Source organism: Prinia subflava, chromosome 9, assembly GCF_021018805.1.
Source record: "Prinia subflava isolate CZ2003 ecotype Zambia chromosome 9, Cam_Psub_1.2, whole genome shotgun sequence".
NCBI lineage: Eukaryota > Metazoa > Chordata > Aves > Passeriformes > Cisticolidae > Prinia > Prinia subflava.
The window spans coordinates 4,871,411-4,889,106 of NC_086255.1; the positions used below are offsets into that span (position 1 = coordinate 4,871,411).

At 40.2% G+C, this 17,696-nt stretch overlaps 1 protein-coding gene across 4 annotated transcripts in view; it reads right to left on the bottom strand.

The window, feature by feature from the left end:
* Positions 1 to 9,579: 9,579 nt before the first annotated feature.
* WDR11 (WD repeat domain 11) overlaps positions 9,580 to 17,696 on the bottom strand; it is a 33,871-nt gene continuing 25,754 nt past the window's right edge. For all 4 annotated transcript variants that reach the window (XM_063405188.1, XM_063405187.1, XM_063405186.1 and 1 more), the window contains exons 22-29: positions 16,782 to 16,847; positions 15,890 to 16,058; positions 15,556 to 15,651; positions 15,040 to 15,205; positions 14,107 to 14,204; positions 13,021 to 13,166; positions 12,103 to 12,185; positions 9,580 to 11,582 (exon numbers count right to left, since the gene is read on the bottom strand). In XM_063405188.1, coding sequence (XP_063261258.1) covers positions 11,428 to 11,582; positions 12,103 to 12,185; positions 13,021 to 13,166; positions 14,107 to 14,204; positions 15,040 to 15,205; positions 15,556 to 15,651; positions 15,890 to 16,058; positions 16,782 to 16,847 — 979 coding nt within the window. In that variant the 3' untranslated portion in view covers positions 9,580 to 11,427. The remainder of the gene's footprint in view (positions 11,583 to 12,102; positions 12,186 to 13,020; positions 13,167 to 14,106; positions 14,205 to 15,039; positions 15,206 to 15,555; positions 15,652 to 15,889; positions 16,059 to 16,781; positions 16,848 to 17,696) is intronic.

Below are 17,696 nucleotides of genomic sequence, written 5' to 3' on the forward strand. Positions count from 1 at the left end.
TGTTTTTGTTTTTGTTTTTGTTTTTGTTAATACAATGCCACTAATTGCATTTTCTGCGGGGAAAAAAAGAATTTAATGGAGGAAACCAGGTCCAGTTTAGAACAAGCTGTTTTATTAAACACAGTCTTTGCATTTAATCAATATTAAAATAATTGTCACTAACCCACTGTGCATTTGTGCATGTCTGAATTAGTGAAGATGAACAGAATTTAACAGCCTGCATTTAAACAGAAGTCTCCAAGGCTTGAAAGGGATTTTTTTTTTTTAGCCAAAGTTGAGCCAGACAACACTGGGAGGATCAGGGCCAGCAGAGTGGGCAGTGGTTAAATGTGTAAGCAGGGGGAGTGACAAGGGGCAGGGCTACATCCAGCCTAGGTCTCTTCCAACCGAGTAATTCTGTGAATTCTGTGAATTCTGTGAATTCACTGTGCCCACACCAGGTGGGAGCAGAAGTCTGGGATGTGGAAGGTGCTGCTGGGATCACCCTGCCCAGGGGCCAGAGCTGCTCCCACCAGGCTTTGGCCAACAGAAAAATCCTCAGCTGCACCTCAGGAAGGATGGCTGCAAGCTGAAGCCAGGTCAATTCTGTCTGGAAAGGCAGCACATGGGTTTTCAGCAGAAATTGTAATTTTAAATGAGACTCTAAATCTGGGGAGGGCGTCTGAGAGCCTGACCAGAGACGGGGACAGACGTGGGATCCTGTGGCACCTTGGGAGACAGGCTGGTTTTCCACCTCAGGAGTTCATGTATTTCAAATATGAACTTCATTTTTATCCTCTCCCACTGTCCAGAGATGTCAGAAATCAGTATAATTGCACAGACTGTCAAGACTCCCTGGGAATTATGTGTCTTTTCTCTCTTTCTCTCTCATACAGAATCCATCTTCCCTCTGAATAATTACTGCCAGAGCTGAATCAGAGCCTGCCAACCTTGCAGAAAAGAATCCAACCCTTTTCTACAAACTTTCAAAACAAATATGACTTCACTTTGCTGAATTTTTTTTTCCCTATTTTTTTTTACATCCAGAGTGGTTTGATTCTCTTTGAATAACTTGAATGAGTAGGGAAGGCGTGGTGCACAGAGAATCTTCGGGCAGACCCTCAGCTGGTGCACAATTGGCTTCAGAAAAGCACTGCTCAGTGACATCCTGAAGATGCCTCCCAGCTGAATTTGAAAAGCTCTCTTGGAGATTATTCACCTCGTGTGAATGCCACTGCTCCCACCAGTCATGTCATTTCAAGGATTTTGGCTGTTGAGTCAGAGGACAGACAATAGGATGGGACAGAGCTCAGGCAATTAACTCTTCACTTGGTTTTATTACTGAATCCTGAACTGGACTCCTACAGGGAACCTGTAACGTGTTAGTCAAAGGAAAAAGGGCAAAATTTTAAATAATTAAAAGTTTGGAAGATGAAATTAAACAGCAGCCTATGATTTGCACAAAGAAGCCCGAAGAAAAACCCAACCAAACAAAATAAAACCCAAAAGGACATTAACTGAAACCTTTAATCCTAGCAAAGTATTCATTCTGAGATAATTACTGCCATAAAAGCCTCTGACACTGACAAGAGAACTCTCTTCAAAAGTTACACACGTAAGCAGCTTGGAACTTGAGAGAGGAGCTGGCAAGGACGAAATCCTACAGAGATGTGAAAAGGAGGGAAGATTTTGGAGGGAACTGAGCCTTGCAGTGTTTAAGTCATTCCTCTGTGAAAACATGTTTTCATCTATAAGAGTGAAAGAGGAAAGGATGGGGAGGGTTTGCCAGCAGAAAGTCAGTTCCTCCCATAAATAAGAAACCAGTGGGTAAAAAAGGAAAAATTAGTAGCAGCAAACTGGACCTTGAAAGGCTTTTGGGACAAAAGTCAGCAATACAAGGTGATTAAAACTGAACTCACACAATTCCTTACTCATGGTGCATGAAGTGCTGCAGCCTAAAAATCTCCTGCTGGGGTTCCTCTGCTCTTCCCAATTACAAACGTTCCTGACAGCACAAAATTAAGGTTGTCACTGTCCTCTGCCCCAGTCCTGCTCGTCTTGGCACTTCCCCAAAGATGACAGCGACTCCTGGAGCTCAGCAGGGTTCAGTCCCTGCTCCACAGTCCTTGGGTTTGGTTTGTGTTCCTGGGAAATGTCCCCTGCTTTTAACACAGACAAGGCTGGCGGAGCTGTTCAATCACCTTCTCACCCTCTGTGTCCTGGCTAAGCAGCTTTAGACTGGCAGAGAAATACTCTTGCAAAGATTCCAAAGTCTCTTTTCCTCTCCAGGACAATTATGAGCCCCCAGAAGTGGTGCCCATCATTCCTGCCTCTCGTGCCAAGAACTGTCCTGGGAAAATGCTCCAGTCCATGCTGATGGTTCTGTCCTACTGCTGAGTTATCCCTATGAGAGTTCAGGGGCAGGGGCACATGGAAAGAGAAATCTCTCATTTGGTATCCCCTCAGGGGGAGTTTAGGGCCTCATGCAAGAGTTAAAAATATACTAATGCTAATAACAATAATAAATTATCCCAGCATATCTGTTGTCCCAGCTACAACAGTGCCTCTGCCCAGTTGTGTTCCCAGTAGTTTTTAATTTGCTTAAATATACTAAAATCACATAAAATTCACAGACAATAACCTGCTGCTGACCAGGGACACCCACAGCAGCAGATGCTGAGAGTTACACCTTTGAAACCCAGCAGGAAGAACTTTTCCTGTCACAGCTTTTCACTGCTTCTTTCCCTCCACACAGACAGAGGACAAGGTGCTGGGATCTCTGCTGGTACCCAGCAATTCACTGGGGGTTGTTGGCACAAGCATCCTCTGATCCCCAGGGTGATGCAGGCACAGTTTTCCTTCTGCTGCCCCAACACAGGACACACTCTGCAATTTCTGTGTGTGCATTAGATCTGCTCCCAGCATCTCCAGGGACCAAATCTCCCCTTTACTCTCAATAATCAAGAGGCACAAAAATAAACCGGACCAGACTTGACCACAACCACAAGTTCTGAAGCAAACCCTGCCTTTCTGGCATTAGATGCAGAATAAAGCTTTAAATCACACTTATTAATGCATTTTCAGGCATTTCCCTTTTGCCAAATCAGAGCAGATTTCAAGTGAGGTGTGACCTTTAATGACAACATGAGTTCCTATAAGATAACTGGGCTCTCAATGCCCTTCTTTCCTTTCCTGGAGCTTTTTGTAGCTGATGCTAAAATCCAGATGTGAGATCATCCCTGCTCGGTGGTGCCTGGGGGCTGCCACTCCTTCGGGACCGAAAACAGGGAAAGAAAAGCGCGGTCCCTTTGGCTGGGCTGATTTCACTGTGCCAGAGGCTGGTCTCAACTCTCTCCATTCTCTGATCTCTGCTGCCCTCTCCTGCAGCAGCTGCAAACTGAAAAATTGAGTTATTCAGTGCAAAAACTCGGTATTAAAGCTGCTACGCTGAGGTGTTTAAACTCCGAGGCAGGAGTTTCAGGAGCAGGGAAAACTGAAGCTGTAATATGTTAGTGCTCATGACAGTGTATAGAGCAAGGGGCAAAATAATTATAATTACAATAGTGCTAAAATGATAGCAATGATAACACTAACAGTGATAACAGTAATTATTAGAAAAGTGATAGGAAGTATGGTAATAAATTAAATAATAATGTAATCATTAAAGTTGGAAAAGACATCCAAGATTAACAAATCCAGCTTTTGACTAATTACCACCATGCCCACTAATCCAAATCACCCCAAGTGCCAGATCCATTGTTTTTTGAGCATTTTCAGGGATGGTGACTCCCCCACTGCACTGAGGAGCCTTTTCCAGTTCTTAACCACTCTTTTAGTGAAGAAATCTTTCCTGATATCCTACCTGAGTGTCCCCTGGTGAAACTTGAGGCCGCTCCCTCTCCTCCTGTCCCTGTCCCCCCGGCTGTCCCCTCCTGTCAGGAGCTGTGCAGAGCCACAGGGTCCCCCCTGAGCTCCTTTTCTCCAGGCTGAGCCCCTTCCCAGCTCCCTCATCCATCCTTCCTGGGAGTTACATCCCTGAATTCATTTCAGATATCGTCACAAAGCTCTGGAGTTTCACAGTAACTCGAACGTTTCAAAAGTTCACCAAACATGAAAATGTGGAGGAATGGGAAAGAAAAAAAAAAAAAAAAAAAGGGCTTTGCAAATAATCTTGTGGTGGAGGAATTTGCCTTCAAAGCAGGATAAACAGATGATTTCAGTTCAGTTCAAAGAATGTGCCTTGGCTTTTTGATGAGATGGTTGTGGCATAAAATAAGAATAAACTCCCTCCACACTTGGTCCTACTGGGAGAAAAAGCTGCTACCAGAAAACATCACACCCAGGTGATCTCTGGCAAATTCCCTCCCTGCTCTCTTTCCATATCAGCCAGGCTGCTTTTCCTTGCATTAATCTGCCTTTCAGCTGCCTTTTAATCAAAGCCAGGCTTAACCTGGCAGTGGAAAAAGAAAGCAGATGCTGAGGTAAACCAGGGAGTAGAACTGGAAGAAGCAGTCAGAAAGAAAAGGCTCCTTGGCTTGATAAGGATTTAGGAATTATTTTTCTAGAGGACAGGGAGAAAGAAAAAGCTCCAGTTTTCTCCAGCTTAGAAAAACAGCTATGCCTGCCTTCTTTTCCCAAATGTAGGAGGTATGGGCTGGCTTCTACATTTCCATGTGCCAGCTCCTATTTAGTAGTGCAACATAGAAAAAAGCAAAAAATCAATGCTGACAATTTGAAAATCAATCTTCAGAAAGTGGAAATGAAATTTTTGTGCTGTCAGCAATTAAGAAACAAGCCAACAAGTGCTCCAAATCAATCAGCTGTTCTGGGGAGGGATTGTATGCAAAAACTCAGAGACTGAGATCCATTATTGCCACTACTGTAGGTGCCACTTAAAATTCCAGATACAAGAAATTATTGAAATACAACACAGTAGGAAAGAAAAGAGTCAGATATTTAAGGGGGGAGGGGTTTATTTTTCTTTTTGGTTTGTTGTTTTTTTGGTGTTTTGGGGGGAGTTTGTTTTTTGGGGGCTTTTTTGTGGTTTGTTTGTTGGTTTTTTGGGGGTTTTTTGCTTTTTTTTTTTTGTTGTTGTTGTTGTTGTTTGTTTTGTGGTTTTTTGGGATTTTTTTGTTTTGCTTTTGGGTTTTTTTTGTATTTGTTAATAAATGTCCTGTACCCAAGACAATTTTCTTCTGCAAAAGAGAAGTGTTTGGTTACCAAACCACTGAGCAAAAAGTTCATTTAGGAGCCAGTATGATAACACCAAAAGCTGGTCTTGGAAAAATGACATCTGCAGCAGCGACCTTGCAGGTTTTTCCTAGCACAGGCAAATGCTGGAGCTGAAGCAACACACAAGAATTACCCAGTAAATCCAGACAAGAGATACAGAGCTCTGGAGAAGCTCAAAACTTTCTGAAATAGTGGTCCTGCACTTTACACAAAACACCAGATGAACTTGCCTCCTATATAAAGCATTACTAGAGACAGAAACCAAAAAGGTCAAAAGAGGAGCGTGCATAAAAGCTGACAAACAATGCTGGAAAAAAGGATTTCCAAAGGGTCACCAAATTACACCATTATTCATGAGCATGTGGTTGGATTCCAAAAGCAGGGGGAAAAAAAAGATTTACTCAGTAGGGCCATAAATATGAAAGCAGTTTGAGAAAATGACCACACACACACACACAAAAAAAAAAGAAAAAAGGCAGAATGATGACCCTTTTTTTGCAACTGAAATTTGCTGCCTGTATCTTTTTATTAGCTACAGCAAGTGAAATAAAAGCCAGACAAGTCTAATGTAACTCTATTATCTCCTGCTATACCAGGGTGAAAAGTAATAACACTGCATTTTTTTAAAACCACCTGTTGGCATCTGTTTTGCCCAATGTTTAACACTATCACTCAATAAACCTCTGGAGGGCAGCCACAGAAACAGGGTTTGCAGGGGAACCTTCCTGACCTGCAGCCCCTCCTTGCTAAATGAAGTAGCCGTGACAATGACACGGGAAAATTAAGTATTTTCAGCTTGGGGATCTGATTTCCAGCACAAAAACCTTTAAGTTGGGCCAAGAAAGTCACACTGGAGGAGTATTTGACAGCCTTGCCTTCACCACCTGCTGGGTTTGGTGTGACAGGAGCTTTGGCTTTCCCCACAGCATCTGCTCAGGAGCTGTTCCCATCATCCACAATTCCTCCTTTTGATGCTGCATTTGCAGGGGAGGAGCAGAAAACAGGAAGGTGGAGGGGAAAGTTTAACCTATCAACAATTTCAGAGAATAGCATGGAAATAAACTTAGTGTCACCCAATTGTAATTGCTTCTCCAAGAATTTCAAGACTGGAATAAAATTACCACTTACCTTCTGTGACTGCATTTTAAACGTGCTGCTTCCCTCCTTTGGGAATCCACACTTTTCCTTTTCTTCCAAATTGTCACAACCAAGCCAGAAAGGCATTTTAAATCTCAAAACAAAAAAAACCCCACACTAATAGCAAATTAAACACAAAGAAATTCTAGAAATTATATTAAAACCCCCAACTTTAACAACTAAAATCTAGATGCTCTGTTTCAGCTACATTTGCATGTTTTATTCTGCCAGAGCAGATGGAATCAGATGGATGAGGTGGAGCTGTAATCCCTCAAAGTGTGCCCATGACTTTCACCTGGATGTTAAATTTTACCTTTTCCAGTATTTCCCCTTTTAATTAGCAACCAACTCATTACAACTTAATTTGTTGAGATGGGCTGAGGAGGCAGGAGAATGAGAGAACAGGGCAGAGTTCTCTGTTACAGGAGACTGGGAGCTTTCTGATAATCAGCTCTTTAGAACAGGCTGTGTTTATGCAACTCCAGCCCCTGTTTGGTAAAATTTGCTTGTTAAAATTTGTTAAATTTGTTAAAATTTGTTAAAAATTGAAATCCCTTCAATTGTCAGTTCAGTTGTGAGGATGCACTTTGGAAGGAGGGCTTGATTCACTACTCATAATAAAGACTCATGAGAAACCAGGCACGTTTCAAGAGGTGGATGTTGTCTTTTGGTTAAAGGAGGAAAATGTGAGAGGGAGGAAAGCACTTTGCACATGAACAGCAAATTTTGACTGCATTTTCTGCCAAGCTCTGCCCATCCTTAGGGAAGGCAGGATTCAGATCTGTAAAGAAAGTTTGTATTGTCCTTCCACAGAAAAGAACTTCAACGAGTTCAAATCCACCAAGTCAGCTTCTAAAAGAATTAATTTCAGGTTTTTAAGGTTTTTTTTTTCCCTGGAGTCAACAGGAGTGGACAAAATGCACTTTGCCTGTGGGGTAGCTGTGAGATCCCAGATACACAAAGCAATGACAACACACCTCTGACCAGTGCGAGGGGGTGTGAAGTTGGAAAAGGATTCAAATCAGCTTGGGAAATGAACAGATATTGACTTTGCAATTTAATCTTTCAGTACTCCAACCTCTGGAGAGGCGAGAACACAGCTCTGCAGAACCCCTCTGGGAATACCCTGTATTAAAGCTGTCACTTTTAAGCAAAATGCTTTTGCCTTCCACCTCCTGGTTTGGTTTTGCCATTCTCCCATTCCTACAGAGAACTTTTGAACACTCTTTCCCCATCTGTATTTTTCCTCATCCTTATCTTCCCCCTTCATCTTCAGTGTTTAAGTAGAAAAAGAACAATTCACTATCAGAATTCCCAACTCAAACATATCAGTGGGTCACTGTCAGTCTCATTAAAGAATTTTACACCACTGCTTGGATCTATGGGTGTAAGGTTTTTTGCCATGAACTCATTAATGAATGATTCACATAAATATCAAGTTGTGATGAATTATTCTGAGAAAGAAATAAACAATTATAAAAAAAACCCCAAACCCTACTCTTTTGTAAGCTATTATTATTCTCCTTCTCCCCAGCAATTACATTTTTAGTTGAACTTTTAGAATACAATTTTGGGCAGCAAGTGATGATCCAAACCAAATCCATTCCCCTCCGAAGAATCTGTGTTTGTCCTCATTTTCTGTCTCCAGAGTCAGCTGCACCAAAAATGATCTCTCAGATTATTTGCTCAGACACTCAACATCAACTCTGGGCCAGGTTTCTTGATGTATAATAAATGCCTCTCTCTGGCTGCAGTGTCTCCAAACTGGCAGACTGCATTTTAATGAAAGCAAATGATAAATAATTTGCAATATAGCACCAGTCGTTTTTACACTGCAATCAAGTATTTTGTGTTGTCATTTTCCTTAATTATTCCCCCTGAATCAATTCTATGTATATGTGTGTATATAAACACACCCACACACCACTAAACTGATTTTTCTGAGAAGTACTCCAGAAGCTGACCCAAGTTAGGCAATTTTAGACACTGTTGGTCAATATGTTTAATTTACAGGCTGCCTTTATTGTGAAGCACATTTGATCAAATTAAAACTCTAATTTTTTGGAGCTTTAATAGGGCCTGCCTTTACTGCAGCTAAGCTGAAAGAGCACTTTCTAGACTTTTCACTGACAGAATAAGTAAATCCATTTTCATAAAACTGAAATAATTGGGACTTTTAAAAAGAATCACATCAGGAGCTGAGAAGAAATAAGCCTATTTTTAAAATTCAGCTCTGCCCAGAGTCCCATGACAATATTCACTGTAAGCTTCCCTTGGGTTGTACAAGCACCAGTGGAATGTGAGCACACGGATGTGGAAACTGCCTGTGGGAGTGACTGAGCTCCAGAGATGTACAAACTCCACTGAAGACAATTTATGCATCCCTGCAGATCCAATCTTATCCTTTCTTTTTGGTTTTGGTTGCTGATCGTGGAAGGCCAAAATTATTCATGTAAAACAGTGAGAGGGGTAACCAGCACTAGTTGTGCTGCAAGATCTTCTCCAACTCGAAGTTCTTCATCTAGACAACCTAAATGCCCAAAAGTTTCCTTATTCCCAAAGGTCCTGGCCTTTTGCAAAAGAATATTTTAACAGTTACTGAGTACTGCTAATCAAACATCCCAGTTAATTAAGGCTGGTGTTCAAAGACAAATGAACAAAGAATCTCTGTGTATTGACCTGCATGCACATTTTTACCATCTCCTCATTGCCAAGCGTGGTCAAACACAGGTTCCAGAGTTACGGCTCCACTGCTGACAGAAGCTTCAAAATGCAAAACTGAGGAAATACAGATTATAAACTGCAGTATTCACAGGGCTTTGAGGAAGGAATTCTCAAGGGGGTTTAAAGGAGTTAAAATCATATTTATTTTAAAAATTCATTCAGTTCACTTTCTAGGCTGTGTGAAGAGAAAGGGAGGGGGTTTCTTTCACCACTTAATTCTGTGCCTTTCAAAACTCAGGATGTGCAGACCGTGTCCTGCTCTAATTTAACCCATACAAATTTTATGTTTGCTGCTAAAGCCTGGGAATTAATACTGCTCAAACACAAAGTTTCATTAGAACTAATATGGAAAATGTGACTCAGATGTACAAAGGATAATCACTTCCTCTATTAAAGCCAGCCCTGAGCATTGTTCCTGTCCAGAAGGCAAAATGACAACAGTTGCACAAGCAGCACTCAATTCCAGGGCAACAGATGATGGGGTTGTATTAAATCAAGACACTCAGAGATTTTAAAAATATTTTTATTATCGTAATGAGACTGCGATATTATCTAAATAAATTTTTCAATCACTATTACACTCTATTTTCCTCATGAAGGGAATGCCACAAAGTATCCTGCAACCTGCACACATAAAAGTTTATAGAAACATTCAGTATTAAAAGGCCTTTGCAATATGTTGGGTTTTTTAAAAAAAACCCATCAGAGTTATAAATCCAAGTGTATACTGAAGTAGATTTATTTCAGAGACCCACTGACAAGCAGCTTCATGGCCTGTCAAAGAACAAATTTGGGAGTTGGTCCAACTCTGTGGGAGCCTTGTCCACAAGGGCTGCTACAAAAACAAGAGTAAGGACTGAGCAGAGCTGGAGCAGTCAGTGTGAGCCACAATTGAGGCCACTGCTAATTACAGTTAATTTTGCTTAATTCTGTTGCTCATGTAATACTTAAGGCAAATTTCCTTGTATACTCATTTTTCCAAGCTAAAGCATAAGCACAGTTCACAGTACGGTGAACAAAAGGTATTTTATGATTATTTATGTAAGATGTGTGTGAACAATTTACCCTTTCCCATTTTATCAGAAATATTATTTAAGATTTGAACCAAAAGTTTTCTGGAGCTGGAGATGTCCCAAAGCTGATGGGAGTTCTCAATACACATCCATAAATCCTTGAATAAAAGGAGAATTCAATGCACTGTTACTCCAAGTAGACAACACAAAAATTACATTCAAATGAGAGACATTTTATAGGATTCTTTTCACGACAACAAACTCAAATTCAGTAGCTCCAACAAGCTGGGAAAAATGAGAACTTGGGTTTTTAGCCTAAATGCCACAGTCCTCAGTTTGCAAGGGCAATGTCCCATCAGCACCCACTCCTCAGCTGTACAATTTCTCATTGGTAATACACAGAAAAGAAAAATACACACTGACATCAGAAACACGGACACAAACACACTGAAATACAGAAATACTGGCAAAAAATCAGAAAAGAGGTTTTTGGTGGCATCCTTGTGTATGTGGACCATACGATATGTTAGCAGAAGTATCTCCTGGAAAAGCCACTGTTCTGGCTTTGCACAATGCTTTTTTCACCTTTTGTTAATCAGACATTCAATATCAAAACAGTGACTGGGGACAGCACCAGCCGTGTCCTGACCCTGCTGCTCTGGAGGTAAAATCCTTTAACAGGCAGAATTCAGTCCCCAGGGTGTGCAGGGAGTGCACACTTGAAAATAAAATGGAATATAACAATCCCTTAACTGAAAAATGTGACATTTCACAGATTTCTGGAATGTTAGGAGAGCAACATTTGTAAGTGAACCTGTTAAAGATTCCACATCAGGCAGTTATTCAAATGACAATACAGTGGATTGATTTAAAATAATAGTAATTTTAAACAAGAAATCGGACTGAAAAAACCATGATGTTCCAGGAAAGAACTGTGTGCTTTGTGATCTCTATTTATTTTTAAATATATTTATATTTTACAGTACAGACTCAATCATTTTTACATATAAATACAACAGCATTGAAGTTCTATTAAGATTTGATTTTTAGAAGTAAATGGACCAGACTTTTTTACAGGTATGGAACTCTTTCAGAACACTTTTAAATTTAATTCCTGCTATAGCTGAATAAGTGGAAATATTATTGTATAATTTTATCATAAGCTTCTTTCCCCTCTTGTGAAAGTGAAGACAAATTTGACAAAAGGCAACACCACAGTTCTGAGTCCTGACTTGGAATACACTTAACAGTATTTGCTCAAATCACACAGATCAGCTGCTGGAGTGATTCAAGAGAAAAGTGGAATCCCAGTCTGCCAGACAAGCCCACAAACACGGAATTCTCACTCTGGGGTCACCTCCTCCTTGGGCTGTTTGAGCTCAGCCAGAAGCTCCTTCCCACTTTCTCCTGCTTTGGAGGCAAAGAGAGCAGCTCCCTCCTTAAAGCCCAGGAGCTTCAGGCTTCTGGCATAATCTGCATACACAGCATGGATCAATTTATGTAAATCAAGCATTAAGGAAAACACAAATTAATGGCAAAATGAAACTCAGAATCCTTTTTACTCCCTTCTTACTCCTTGGCTCTCCCCGGGTGAAAATGGTGAACATTGCTACCAATTGTGCATTACTTTTCAGCACAAATAAGAAAGAAGTTGCTTTAAATCCTCCTTTTGCACCCATATTAGTATTTATAAAGCAACATGTGGAGTGCTATAAACTAAACCAGATATATTTCAGATATGCTTAAGCACCTACCATGATACAATAGAAAAAATTGCACAAAATTTTAATGTCACAAAGATTTTTTCATTAATTAGACCAAAAGGTATCTACATGATTTATTAGTGGCGCTTTTTATTTACAGGCTGATGACTCCATAGAACAGGATCAGGTATTATTTAGATATTCATTACTATTTATAGTATATAATCCAAAAGTTTGTGCAACTGCTCAGCTTTCCAGAAGACCGGGTCAGTTGTGAATACTTAATGAGCAAAGAGAGGATTTCATAAAAAGGATATTTGTATCATCATTAACTTCAAATGCGCCGTACTTCAGACAAGCTTCTACAAATAAAGCTGCTCTATCAAAGTACCTCATACTGTTAAATGGGAAAAAAAAGAGAATAATTTGTTAGGATACAAACCACATAAGTATTCCAGGACATCACACCAAAACACTTGCAGAAAGGCTTTCTAAATCTTTTTTATATCTCCCCTTCCTCCTTGCACTCAAGAACTGACACTTGCTATAAATTTTTCTGAAAGATCAAGCCTGAAGTTACTCAGAAAAAATCACAGATACTATAAATCATTATTGCTTGGTCCATGGATGCTGGTAGTCTTAAAGCCTGTGATGTCTTGGGAAGGCTGAGCTGGAACAGAGGCTGAACAGAGCTGGAGAATAAAGTAGGGAATTATTAAAAGGCCTTTAGGATACACTTTGGGCAAGACAAGAGCCTGGCCAGGGATACACTCAAGGTAGACTAAGAATGGTCATGAAATGGACACAAAATGGACAAACGGTCACATTTATAAGTTTTGTCCTTTTGCATATTGGGGTTTAATTGTCCAATTACAGCTTCAGATTATGAGGTCCCATCCTTCTTGTTCCTCCCTCCAGCCCACCCTTGTTTGTGGTTTTGGGCTGAAAGTTGTCCTTGGTGTGCAGCAGGGAAAGGATTTGTTTTGTCTGCCTACTCTGTCTGTGAAGAGAACTGACTGACACTGAAAGTGAGGCTCAGAACTACACCCCTGGGCAGCAAAAAATCTGAAAAACATGAAATCTAAAACTTAAAGCATCACCTGTAGTGAAATGAAATGCCAGCTGTAGCCCACAGGTTAAAATGAATTAAAGACAAACACACTAAAATAGAAACAGACATCAGAAATAAGCGTGGACAAGAGAAAACACAGGTTGTGCTGTTTCACCTTTACCTGTGCAACATCTCTGCGACTTTTGTGAAGCAGCCAAGAGACAGGAGCACAAGGATGGCCTTGGATTTCTGGTTGACCTGCGGGGAGCAGAGGTGGTCGACCCAGCGGCGCAGCACGTCCGCGCACTCCTCCGCGCCCAGCCGCACCTGCGGGCACAGCGCAGCCTGAGCCACACACCCTGCACTGCTCCTGCTGCTCTCTGCTCAGGGCAGCACTCTGGGCAGCAGCAAAAGCATCTGAAACCATCATTTTTAAAATAAAAAGACCTCATACTGCCTGGATTAATACGGCGTTAAGGAAAAGCAGAGGTATCTGGGTATAAAAATACTTCACTTGGGTCGCTCCATTTTTACATGTGATTAATGAACATCATTCTTACCCCAAGCTGTTCTAAAGTTTTTCTAAATCAACAAGTTACTCTTCATCCTTTACTAAAGATTTAAGGACAAAAAAATCTTTATTCTTCTGACAAGCAGCATTCACTCATTTAGAAAATCTAAGTACAACTTTTTCCATTCTTTCTTCAGGAAACATAACAGAAACTTTACTTAAGAGACACTGAAAAATCCTTACTAGCTCCTGCCCATTTATAATGTGGAGAATTAATGCTGTGTCTGGGTAGTTTTGCTGTAATTATGGCTGCAACCAAAATAGAAGATGATGTAAATTTATGTGGGTGGTGGTAATTTTGAAATCAGCTCACACACTACATAGAGCTCAGCAGAAAGTCACTGCCCAGTTACTTATCCACATCCAGGAGTGGGGTTTTGTAGTTTATTACCAACTTTATACTGTTGCAGCTATATGGACCTTCCCAAACTGCTGGAAAATTAGGAAATTGAGTATTCCAAGGCTTTTTAGGCCCCAATGCTGTAATGTGGACAAGGAGGGCAGAACTGTGTGGTCACAAGGTTGAAGAATCTGCCAGCGCTGATTGAATGGTCTGCCTTCTTGTAGCTGAACAATATTTCTAATTGATGTTTCAGCTCTCTAGGGAACTTCAGCACCCTCCTCAGCCCCCCTAAGCACAGCTGCTAAGCAGGTGGTTGGTGTTACCAGACCAGGAGTGAGGAATCAGTGGCCCACCTTGGCCAGCCACGCTGCACGGTTCCACTCGCCGTAGGTCTGCAGGTAGCGACAGGCGTCTGCAGCCTTGTCAATCAGACACAGCAGCTGCACCCCCTCTGCAACACAGAGATGCACTCCACTCAGCAAATCCAGGGAAAAAAGAGTTGCTGTCCAAGTGGGGAAAAGGATTTCCATATCCTGAGCACATCAAGATGTTGAGACTGCTCTCAAGTAACCTGGGTGCCAGTTATTGCATCTTCGTTCTGGGCTACAGAGGCCACACAAAGCTCTCGTTTATCTTTGTTCTCTACACAAACTTAGGGGTGCACAGGACTCCTCATCATAAAGACATAATGATCTTTGTAAATCAAATAAATAGATTTCAAAGGTAGCCCTTTACTTTAATTTAATGTTGTCCTCATGCAATTATTAATAGTCTACAGAGTGGAAAGTGGTTTTTCCAGGCAAGTATAGACTTAACTTTCTTGGCATGTCTGAGTATTTCAGTGATATGGTTATAACTGAAATATATCAGTTACATTTCAGCTCTTGCATTAAACAAAATTAACCTGTACTTGTAAGAAAACACACATTATGAAAAAAGTTCTGAACTGAAAAGGAGACTAAATCCGTGTTTCGTAACAGGACACCAAATTTTAGTTAATTCTTCAATTAGAAAAGTGGAAAATACATATTATGTGCTCAGCTTCTTTTTGTGCAAACAACTGCTAAAAGATTAACTCCAGAAAATAAGTTTTCCAGTGAAAACAAATCAAGACAAGCTGGATTTTATAACTCAGTTATTGATCATTTTTGTGTTAACCTCTCTGCACAGTGTCTGCTAGAGCACATACAAGATCTGTCCCAGCAGGATTCACTCCTACTTCCACTGGCATCCTTAAAAATGATGAGAATTATCACTTTACAAGCAAAGAGAATGAGCTATTTTACCTGCAAGCTTGCCATTGGCTATCATGTTGGTTGCCACCAGTTTGATGGTGCTTTGAGAAGGCCCTGACGAGGTGACAGTTGTGACCAGGCAGGCTTTGAGTGAATCACAGTAATAATGTGCATTCTCTGAACTGGTTTCCAGCAGTAGTTGCACTGCTCTGTCAGTCTGGCAAGAGAAAAAAATGCAACTTTGACCAAAACATACTAATTTTGTGTAAAAGCCATTCTATTTTTACCCTTTTTAAGACATGGAACAAATAACAATGGAAGTTATTCTAAAACAGGCTACAAAAATATCTCCCCATCTAGTAATGACTAAGATTCTATTTCAATAGGACATTTGCAATAAGGAGAGCATTGAAAAGTCATCATGAATTTAACACAAGAATGCAAAAACTCTGCACTGGGTTCATACAAGTAAGAAATAACAAAGTTAGAAAAAGCTTTCCTTGAACAGGCTAAGTACATGAAACAGATATGGAAGAAGAATAAAAAATTCAAATATTACCCACAAACCTGGCCCAAGAGAAGAAGTTGATCAGCACATTTCCTGGTATGATCATATGTTGATCTCTTCACTTCCTGGAGATTTACCCTTTCCAGCTGGAATTTCTGGACAAAAAAGGAAAAATATTTTAAATGTAAGCCTACCATAAGAAATAAAACCAGGCATTTAAAAGATATGTAAATACCTTGCCAGTTATTGGAACAGCCTCTATTTTTAAGTACCAAGAATGTTTTAATCCAGACTGGTATGTTACTAATAAAAGTGAAATATGTACAGGGAAGTGAGTGTTTATTGTGCTGGTGACAATCCCTATCAAGTTTGATTTTGAACTCCTTGACATACCTGGAAATAAGAATTTTCACACAGTATGTCATAGCATATATCCAGAGGATTAACCAGCTGCTCTTGAAGGATGGCTGGGTCTGGTTTTGCAGGTTTTTCCTGGCACAAGCTGTGCAAATAGTGGGCAGCAATAGTCCAGAAGTGCAGTTCGGATTCATCCCCATACAGTCTGAGAAGATACAAAGCAGGATGTAAAATAGGTTTGCATTTTTTCATACACCACATAAAAATATGATATATTTCATTTTCTCAAGGACTCTGCATTCCTGTGGACAGCACAAGTACTTTGCATTCTCAATGGGACAAGCTAAGAGAGAAGATTATGGAATGATATTCAGTAAGATAAGCTACAACAACAGTTAAACTCCAGGAATGTTCAGCACAGAAATAGGTGGGAATTGATATTTATTATTATTTTACACTTAGTCACTGATATTTTCTTTCAACCACAAGTTACTAAGTTTGAAAACCATCTCTGAATACAGACAGACAAAAACTGGCCCAGTTTAGGCAGAGGAACCACACAGAACAAACACACTTGAAATAAACTCCAGGCCCTCCCCTTTTTGTACAAGACTATTGTGCAGCTCTAAATTTAATTTTGGGGCATGAACACGTAATGTGCCTGCCAGAACTGCAGTTATAAAAGTGCCACCAAGACTGAGGAAAGTTCTTTGTATCCAGCAAGCAAATAAAACTGTTTCAGTGAGGTAACATTTCCATTTTGGTCCTAAAATCACTCTCCTATATGGGTAACAAAGGAGTTTAGGGACTGTGCTAAGTTAAAGGACAACTGGGTGAGTTCCTAAACTTCAGGAATTCCTTTCTATGCATTAATAACATCAGGATTTTCCTAGGAAACATTTCCTATATTTATCTGAATCTCTACTACCTGGCAACCAGGAGACATCTCTGCAGGAGAGTAAAATCTGGATCAAGCAGAAGTTTCTTTATGTCACTGCAAAAGAGAAAGTGTTAAAGAATCTGTAAAAAACTGAGTGGGATTTTTTGTTTGGTTTGGTTGGTTGACAAATAGGATACATCACATACAAACTGAAAAGATCAACCCCCAAAATACACTATTTCTTTTCTGAAATGAAAAATTGCACCTGTGAAAACAATTACAACAGGAATTATATATAATTTGAAATATTACTGTTCTCCAGGGACAAATGCAGTGAGTCCATCAGGAACTCTTTATCTTTGCAATATCGGGAATCACCACCAGGGTGTATGCAAAGCTGCCAATTAGTCTGCAGTAATTCTACTAATTACCACATTAATTCAGCTGCAAATAATCTTGCAGCTATATAGTGTCATAGAAGTAGAAGGGATGCATGAATTTAGGTTTTCCACAGGTGTTTCAGACTGGATAAAAATAGGCTGTTACTTTTTCCACCCTACTAAATGAAAAGACAAAAGGAAAATGGACAAAATTATCTATTTACTAGCTTTAACTATAATTTTCAAGGTTTAAATTCAATGTCAAAGTTTTCTGTGCAAACAGAGCAATGTGCACCAACATTACTCTGGAATTATATCTTCAACAAAGGATTTCTGGAATCATTTTTTTTTCCTGAGAGCTCAAATATCCCAACAAACTTTGGAGTATTTAAGCAGCAGTGTCCAATGCAGTCTGGATCAGCATAAAGAACCCCTAAACCCCTGAGAAGTACTGCTTAAAACATTCCAAATGCTCACAGGTTAGTTGGAAATCATGTGCTGATCCTATCAGTACCCTTAAAGCACCAAGGTTAAAATTACATTAAAATTACAGTTTTAATAAAAACTGTCATTACTCAAGCAT